The 9,925-nt window shown below is 34.5% G+C and overlaps 1 protein-coding gene across 1 annotated transcript in view; it reads right to left on the bottom strand.

Annotated features, from left to right (window-relative positions):
• Nucleotides 1–1,104: 1,104 nt before the first annotated feature.
• LOC126977886 (uncharacterized) overlaps nt 1,105–9,925 on the bottom strand; it is a 185,709-nt gene continuing 176,888 nt past the window's right edge. Inside the window, exon 15 of the mRNA XM_050826513.1 lies at nt 1,105–1,118. Within this exon, the coding sequence (XP_050682470.1) occupies nt 1,105–1,118 (14 nt within the window). The remainder of the gene's footprint in view (nt 1,119–9,925) is intronic.

The raw sequence follows: 9,925 nt of genomic DNA, 5'->3' as shown, positions 1-9,925 counted from the left end.
TGTGGAAAAATAGCACTCTACTAATTTAAATTTCACACGAGGGTTCACATTGACGCACGGGGCTTGGACATCGAAGCGTTATTACTTTTTGAACGAGAGCTTTTTTATTTTCTTATGTTTATCTTTGTTTGGACAACATGGATGTTCGGGCGGCCTCCACCTGAAGCTCTTCCACCTGGCAAAATATCGTATACCTGCAGGATTGCACCTCACATTATAATCAACTACTAATATTTCCTACAGGGTAGTGTCTGTACTTGTCAATATTTCATGCAGTGCTTGTTAATAATACTTATTCAGTATCACGTGGATTTCTTAAGCAAAGTGAACAATTGAAGAATTTTGCATTTAAGCAATAGTGTCATGGTTTCTGTTTATTATATGTGTTCATGAAGTGTTTATTGATGTATGTTTATATCTAGTTTGATCTTACCTCGCAGGAATAATAAGGGCGTCGAATTCAGCAACTAAATGCCGTCGTATAATGCTTTTTGATGGAGGTATTCCAAGAGCGGTTGCCATTGTTTCGCCTGTGAATGACGGCTCAAGAACTACTAATCCTCCATGAACTCCGCTATCTGTTAGACAGATTTTTGTTAAAATTCTGCAGAATTCCATAAAAATGGGCGAGTTTTATAAGTATCTATCATCTTTTGTTTCAATTTCATATATAAAAATTTAAAACTTAGTTTAAGAGCTTATGCAGAAAAGAGAGTATTCCTTTTTGTTGCCTCTGAGCCTTAATATTGAAGATCGAACCCTGTCAGGGTTACAGCTTCTCTGATGTTTTTTCACTACCTGCTCTGACTTAACTCGACGATTTCAACTTTCTCAAACAATAGTCTCTATTTTGGAAGGATTTTTTTGCGAGACTATCAAAATATACGTGTTAAAGTCACGGCTTTTAATTGAACCAAGATAGTAGCAGATTGAAGTTTTGTTGAGTTATAAATCGTAGCTTATGTTAACAGCATTATAGTAATAGTGTCCAAACCTTTAAGGTTGTCAGCAAATTCTCCTAAATCAATGTTATGAGCCCAACGTATAAATCTCTGATTGGTCCAGACGAGTGGATCCGCGTCGACATTCTCGCATTGGTGACGTCTAACTGCTAAAGCCTACAAGATATAACATAATTAATTACACATAAATACGAAACACATTAACATAAATCTATCATATCATTAATAATGGACGACTATTTAACATTTCTCAATGATGAGATAACTTTAACTTTTTACTAAATGTGTTATGTGCTGTGTAAATATAAATATTTACATAGCACATAACACATTTTAGTCTAATTAGGTGTCTACTCATATTAATCCACCCCCAAATGCTTAATATTTACGTACCATGGAAAAAAAAATAGTTTTATTTAATTTATTAGATGTTTTAGCTTATCTGATAATAATAACATTATAGAATATACCAAACTAGATGTTATGTGTATTATGAGATAGAAACAAACAATGAAAAAATGATATTTATTCAGCACTTGGGTATTATTATTACACAACGCTTCACGTAAGACCAATAAATGTGAGATATTATATATTAGTGTATGCAATTTTCCATCTGAAATTATTGTTGACAAAGTAGTAACAAGGGTCGATTCGGTTCTGGCACTCGTCGGCCGCTGCCGCGGCACGCTACGCTCGGCTTGTGTGTTGTGATTAACAGTGTTAACTGGGTTTTGGGACCTACTAGTGAACAAAGGCGGATTCGCTTGGATTACAATTAGCTTATTACACTAATGCATAACTAAAAAATAATGACTAAATAAATATCATTGCCTCACAATATCATCATAGTGTACCTGTGAAATTACAATGTTACTAAAACCAGGCCGTTAAATTGTAAGGAATGAAGTCAATTGACAATCTTCCGTTTAATATTGAAATTGCACAATGACGGATTTGAAAATATACCTACGATATATATATAATCCCAAAATCAAATACATTAACCTTCTAAGTCAAGAGAGTATTCGTTTATAGCTCGTACGATAATATTGAAAAGTAATTTGCTTATCTTGCATCAATCACTAAATCCTTCACTTTTTTTTTAATATCCATTATACTGATAAGACAGTTCCATTCGTTCAACCCTAAAATACATTCATTACTGAATTCAATTCGAGGTGTCATATAAAAGGAAGGTGATTCGCTTACTGTCGCCGAAAAATTCAAAAGAGCCTGCAGGAAAATGATAAATGAGTGTTCCATTACCGAGGTCTTAGCTGCGAAAAACATTTTATAACGGGCTCGGATAATAATCCCTCGTTTGCTTTACCGCTTTATCTCTCTTCGTTCATCGGAAAACAAACACTTTAATCATTTTTCTACTGCACGAAACACTGGGGCTAAATCTTTTTATCTAGGCTCTGTCCGTCGTGTTTCAATTTCGTGTCTAACTTTTTTATTGTTTCATGGGATTCTTTCTAGACTTGCACTATCTTCACTACTTTTCATTGAGTAAAATCTTAAGTATTTCCAATATCAAATTAACAAATAGTTACTTATGAAAATGGTTCTTCAAACGCAAATTAATTCGGAAGTTCTTTTTGTGTTTTCGTCTGTGAATGCAAAATATGGCTGTGTTTTTATAAAGCATAATAATAAAATAGACATAAATAGAAGACACGGTAATATTCTTAAGGATTTGTCCGTAAGTGTTCCAATATAAGGCCTCATTCACATGAGTATTAAATGCAAGGCGTTAACGCAAAGCAAATTAACGTCTACAGCTAAGGCTTAGAAACAGCTTAATACAAAACGTTTAAAAAGCACAATATCATTTTTTTTTCATTTCAACGCCTTTTTAAATGACGGTCAATACTCCCGTCCGCATCAGGCCTTAGTATCTAAAAATCGTATACCAGCAAGATCCCATTTAAATCTTTCATTACCTGTCTATCGTACTTCATAATCCTCAGTAGATGAATGCCGTGCACGATGGATGCCTGGTGGAATTTCCTCGTCACTCCCAAGTACTTCTCCAACTCCTTCTTGCTGATGGTATCCAGCATCCTAGCATCAACCAGGTTGGCAAGGAATGACTCCGCATACTGTTTGAACATTATTAAAAATGTATTTTCATTGATTAGCACGAGTATTGCAAATTTGTATAATTTAATTCGTTTTTAAATCTTAATTTTATTAAATCTGAATTTCAGCACTCAGCGAAGACTTACTAGATAAATTATTAAGTCTTACATTTTGTGCCCGTTAAATTATTGAAGTGAAACTTCTTTAGAGTCGTTGTAATTTAAAAACTCGATGAAACAACAGCTTTACATTACAAATATTGCTTAGTAGATAAAAGTAATTATAACCATGTTTTGCCTTCAGTAAGGTAGTACGCGTATAGCCATTGATCAGGCCGGGCCCAGTTATCATTAACCATTGTTTATTACCATTACAGGGCCGATCCATGTAATTTAAACCATTGTAACCAATTAATAATAGAGATCCGCGTACTAACAAGTAGAGCCATTAATTAAAGTTATTTAACGTGTCATAGAATAATTTAGTACCTTAAGTAAATAAATATTATTACCATAAAAACCAATATATATATCTACCCCTAAGTGCACCCCTTTTCAACGTTATAAGCATTGAAGGTTATATAGATCAAACATAGCTCTCGATAATTAAGTTAAGCAATATAACAGAAGATGTTTCAATAACTTCTGGTTAAGAGCTGTAATAGTTGGTGAAGTATCGAGCAGTAAAGTTTGTGAAATATTGTTAATTAACGTATGTTACAGTTTAGTGGCTCTCGGTTAAAATATACATAGTTCAAGTGCGAATATAAGCGACATACTTAACATTAATTGGTTATGTGCTACTTCTTGATTCAAAGTTGTACGTTTAGAAGAGCGACACGACAGTTCTAAAGTTTTGTTTTTACTCATTGCTAAGTGCTACTGCACCTTTATAATATTCTCGTATATACTGTTTTTATAAGCGAAAACCATTGGTTTTACATTACCTAGGCTTAGAATTTACTATGATTGTATCGGTTCTCCAAACTCTAGTAAATAAATAAATTTCTTCCTAATAATTTATATAAACCACTTGAACTTATGATATTTCTGTGTTTTAATAGATTAACAATGATATGGAATGGATTTGACATTGCGCCTTAGATTTTTTTTCCTTTGCCTCTGATTATTTATAATAATTTATATAGTTAATATTTGTTGTACAAAATATTGAAAGTTTAACAATATAATATGTAGTTATCAATTTATTTGAACAAAGACCAAATTTGCATGCTATTGATAAGGACTAAATGAGATTAAGTTTAATAATACTTTAAGTTATTTTAAGACCAAATTTGTACCACCCTATTTAATGACAAATGAATGAATGAATATTGTATGAGTTAGATGATCTTTATAAGATGGCATCAACTCTACATAAAGCTATCAAAAACATAACTTCTAAAAAAGTCTCATAACTCTGTTCTTCTAGCATAAAAAGTTGTAAGATACATGGTATAATACCAAGTCAGTCAATTTATTCAGTTCCAACTTAAGGGTCCTTCTGTAATTACGTAATTAAGTAACAGCAACGTCTTATAGTAAACATATCAATTTTAAAAAAATTTCATGTTTTGAATAAATAGATTAACTTGGCCATCGCCATGACATAATGTTTCTTTTTTAAAATTAAAATACAATGTATCTCTCAAGTAATACATATCAAATTAAATTAGATTGTTTAGTGCGATGGCCAAGTCAATCTTTTGATTTGAAACATAAAATATTTTTTTATAAAAATATTGCCCGTATTTCATAAAACACCAATAGTCAACAATCACGTCATAATTATATAAATACCGTTTTATAATTCTTTGGCATCGTTTCACTTTTCTTAAGAAATGCTGTTAACAATCATAGAAATGACGCCACAAGTATATGAATGACGCCACGAGTAGTTGCCATGATACGTAAGTATCCATCCCTACTCTGTGCCATAACGTAGGCACAGTAGACAGCGAGGCAGTAACAGGCGAGCGTTTCAGCGCAAAATATTTTTTACCATAACCTTTGTTTTCTACTGATATCGGTTATATTTTGGAAATAGTAATTTTTTGATTATTCGAACAGTTACTGGCCCTTTATGATAGTTTTTCAAAAGCTTGCATCATGTCTATCTTAAAGGAAAAAGACTGAAAGAAATAAACCATTGGAATCAATACATTAGGTACTACAAATACATTGCCATGGACGAACTAGAATAAAAATATTCTTTGGGACGAACGTTTTACTGCTAATAACTATAGCAGGCTTAAAGATATGTTGATATTTGTTAACTATACAAAGATGTCGTAGGTAAATAACGTAGCTATTCGATCCATTTACAACACTCAACAAACTAGTGGAAGTTTTAATGTTCTAAAGCTATTTAATTAACTGATGAATAATGTAAATAAACTTCAAAATGGAGCCGTACTAAATCAGTTCCTATTACGAGATAGGTACGTCTAGACATGCCAACACTAGGTAGTTGTAAACTGTAAAGTTACAACTTCGATCGTTCCATTAGCGAAAACGTTAAGTAGCACGAAGAGCTTGCGTCTAGAAATTTAGTTATAAATTTATAAGCTGTATGTACCAAGAACAAGAATTCTGCGATTCGAATTCTGTCGACTTAATACAATTCTAAGACTTCAAACTAAGGAATTTTAGCACTTATTTGAATGAGATAAGTACCTGGCTCGAATGATACGATAAGGTTAATACTAGAGCTAACTATTTTTAACCGACTTCAAAAAAGGAGGAGGTTCTCAATTCGTCGGTATTTTTTTTATGTTTGTTACCTCAAAATTTTCGACTGGGTGAACCGATTTTGATAAATTTTTTTTTATTTGAAAGGTGGTGCTTCCCGTGTGGTGATTTTATGATTTAGTCCAGATCTGACTATGGCATCCATGAGAAAGCCATAAAAGTCTTAAATTTGCTATACATACGTATTGCAAAGTGGATGATAAATTTACGAATAACTCAATATCGCGCGAACTGATATCGATGATTATTTTTTTATTGGAAAGGATAAACTTCAAAGATAGTTTGGTGAGAGTTTGATTAGGTTCTGATTACGGAATCTATAACAAAGTAATGGAACTCTTGGACCGAATCTTTTTTATGCTATATATTATGGATATTTAAGTCATCTACCATAACATAGTTATGGTCAAGTAATTGTCGTAGTCGAATATGGTGATCAATGGGACTCCTTAACGACTTACAGTAACGGTGCGATCTGTGGCAGAAATTGGTTGTGTTTTTGTTTAAATAAAATTTAATTAATGAAAATGGTAAGCATACCACAGAGTAATAATATTTCATACAGAACAACGAACACGTACACAGAGAAATGGTGCATGGGTGACAGGGGCTTGCATTGGTTTTCTAGCATGGTCGGCAATGTAGATCCAACAAATAAGTTGTATGAAATGCTGCAGCTGCTTGCATTGTATATACAATCTTTAGACTGCCCATCGAAGGTTGTAAATTAACTTTAACACTACATTTATTTAGGTTCATAACGAGGTAGGCACAGCCTAATTGTCTATATTATATGCACGCCCTTGATGGGTGATGAGCGAGAACACTGGTTGTGTGGGCAGTTTTCTCAGTTTGCAGGGGGACGTTTATTAAATGGTTGTCTAAACAAATTGTTTTTATATGAGTAAGGTGATTATGAGTTCTGAGTTAAGTGATTAACCTCACTTCTGGGGTTAGGTTATTAGTTACACAAATAAAACTGAAAACATAATTTTATGAACGATGCGCGACTCGAACCCGCGACCTCTTGCGTTACGTATGGTATGGTATGGTATGGTATAGGGCTCCTGTTTCCGCAATTAAACCACTAGCATGGGTCCATTTTGCGTGCAGTAATGGCCGGTTACTCCAACCAGCCCAGCTCCTTCCAGAAGTTCAGAACATTCCTGGGGTGTTCACAGACTTCTTGGAGCGACCTTGTATTGGTTAAGGTTTTTGCCCGTTGGTTGGCCACCCCCGCGCATTCCAGGATTACGTGAGCGACCGTTTCGTCTTCGGTCAGACAACCTCTGCACTTAGGGCTGTCCGTTACGCCGATTGTGAAAAGGTGTTTGTTTAGTGATGTGTGACCCGTTAGGGTGCCCACCATTATACGGATGTCATGTCTGTTGAGGCTCATAAGTCTACGTGTCAGTTTGGGCGATAGTGCAGGTATCGCCACCTTCGACTGTCTACAGCTTGAGACATTCATCCATCTTGCGTTACGTGCGAGCGCTCTTTACTGACTGAGCCAACCGTTCGAGTGACGTTAAATTTGTGTAAATGGTTGTCGTTCGGGTTGTTTGGTCTTTGCAAATTTATCAAAAACTTAATATAACCCCCCTTTTTTCAGCAGAATTTAATTCTATTTAAAAATCATCTACATGCTAGTCCGGATCAAATGACAATTGGTTCATCCGAGACTGCCAAACAAAGTTGACTAAAAAGGCACACATTGACTAAATAGCCTAATAGTAGTTGATTTGAGTCGAAACATATTAGAAAATGGCGCAGCCTTTTACAATACGACCCTGAATATATCACTTTGAGACTTCTATCCTTAACTTTAAATGGAATAATTTATTGTACTACACTGGAAACCATATCTTTCAAACTAAAACACTACTTACTAGCCAGGGGCGTAGTTACCACCGTATGTGCTGTATCAATTATACGGGGCCCCCGGGCCAACGGGGCCCCGACGTGCGAAAGCAAAAATTAATAAAAATTACCCAATTTTTTATTTTATTTCAGAAATGACAATAATCAAAAAAAGCAATTTCTTTTCATAATTAAAACTCCTAAAAAACGTCTGTCAGACCTTTCACTTTTGTCCATAGAGGTAGAAACTTTAGAAAGACTGAAGTCATCATTCAAATGATTTTATAAATAAGTTTGCCGAAAAAAAGGCAAGGAGTGTGTATATTTAATTTGAATTGCTTGTCGAAATTTTGGAAAAAGTGACAGATAGATAATTATGATGAATAAATACCTACTTCTTTTAATTTCATGCAAACATTTTTTTTTCTGTTGTGAGAAATCTTTACCCTTCATAAGGGCCCCTAAACAATTTTTATACGGGGCCCCGCCAAGGCACGCTACGCCAAGCGTTCTATCCTGGAGAAAAAAGTAAGTGTATTGGCATTGCTGCCCCGGATTTACTCCTGACCTGTATAAATACCACTGGACAGGCTGTGCCATATGTTTGACAGCAACTTTTTTGTGCCTATTTGAATCGCCACTCGCGAGCGTCCAGAGAACTAATTAAAAATACAAATGGCTGCGAGAGAAGCGTGTAGTACTCTGAAGTATTTTTGCATTTAGACTTAATTTCGGTCGTTTTCCGTGTTGTTTATATTCAGGAATCAACAAATAAAGTGCACAATTTTTTTTTGGGAATAGTTTTCCTATCAATGTTTGTTTAGCTGGGATTGTCATCGCTAGCTTTAGTACCGCAGACTCTCGCTACATGTCCAACAGCGCCAAAATGGCGAATATCAAACAGGCACAAAAGCAATTTGACAGCCACAGTAAAGTTCAGTGGGATATACAGACACAGCTTAGTAAGACCTCTCCTTTTTTTATTACCTGCGATAGTCCCAAGTCAGGAAGCCATTCGGCAGCAACCCAGGCGTGTGTCAGCTGGCCAATACTCGGGTTGCGAACTAGGTCCGGGCGCCTCCTCTCCTCGATCGCCAGCCGCAGCTTCTTCCTGTGCATCGGCTGGGTTATCCCCAGTCCAACATCTAGGTCCGAGTCTGTCAGCTCAAGCAAAACCTGCCCATTCAAAGCACGGATCTAGAAACAACGAGAACACAATATTTGACGCTTCTATTGCGTCGTCACTTTCATGCTTTCAAGAAATATTTTAGGGTAAACATATATTGCAATCTATCGTCTTCGAATTGTTGGGTGATGGGTTTAATTCTTTTTTAATTTCTATTTTCTCTATTTTAGAGATCGCCGCAATTTTTTTGAAGAAGTTATTCTAATTATTTACTAGAAATGCCCCGCGGTTTCACTCGCGTAGATACCGATCACGTGTAAGTGTAGTGGAAAGTCTACTAACGGCCGATCCCAATATTCAGTCTATCTCTGACTTGAGATAAATATCTTAACTATCGTTGACTTTTCTGTCCCAATAAACTAATCGACGGTAAATCACTTTATCCGTGTACGCTGTCTGTCAATGGGACGATATATATATATATATATATATATATATATATATATATATATATATATATATATATATATAATATATATGAATCAGTCCCAATACATGATATATATATATAGCTTACCAGCGATATAAAGTTTGTATGGAAATTGCAATTGACGCGTCCCAATATAATGCGATAAGAATGACTTACTGGGTGTATTGGGACTGATTCAGTTTATTGACAGCTAATTACTGACAGTAGAAGGTAGTAATTTATCTATATCTGTAGATAGTATATTGGGAACGGCCGTAAGTCTTTTAGACAGTTATTACTTTATTTTATTATTATTGCTTTATTTTCTTTACATTGACATTTTTAAATTCATTATATCTTTTGAATTGAATGTCCGATTTAAATAGTTTAAAAAGTATTTTACAGGTATTGAAACGGAAATTAATAAAATATTAATTTAATTTAATGCACATCTAATGGGATAGAGGTATGATTAATATGGTTTGATTATTGTCGGCACTTTTATTAAATTTTAAAATATAAAAAAGTAGTTATTAGTGGCATAACTAAGTAGTTGTAGTATGGTTTTGTGGACTTTTTCGTAGATATTGATACTTTCTAGAATACAGTAGAATATGTTTTGTTCTATCATCAATAGTTTCAGCAGCGCACGCGATAACAGATTTTTGTG

The sequence above is a fragment of the Leptidea sinapis genome, chromosome 46 (assembly GCF_905404315.1).
Source record: "Leptidea sinapis chromosome 46, ilLepSina1.1, whole genome shotgun sequence".
In the NCBI taxonomy this organism is placed as follows: Eukaryota; Metazoa; Arthropoda; class Insecta; order Lepidoptera; family Pieridae; genus Leptidea; species Leptidea sinapis.
Note: the sequence above shows the minus strand (reverse complement) of the source record. Positions and strands in the feature narration are given on the sequence as shown.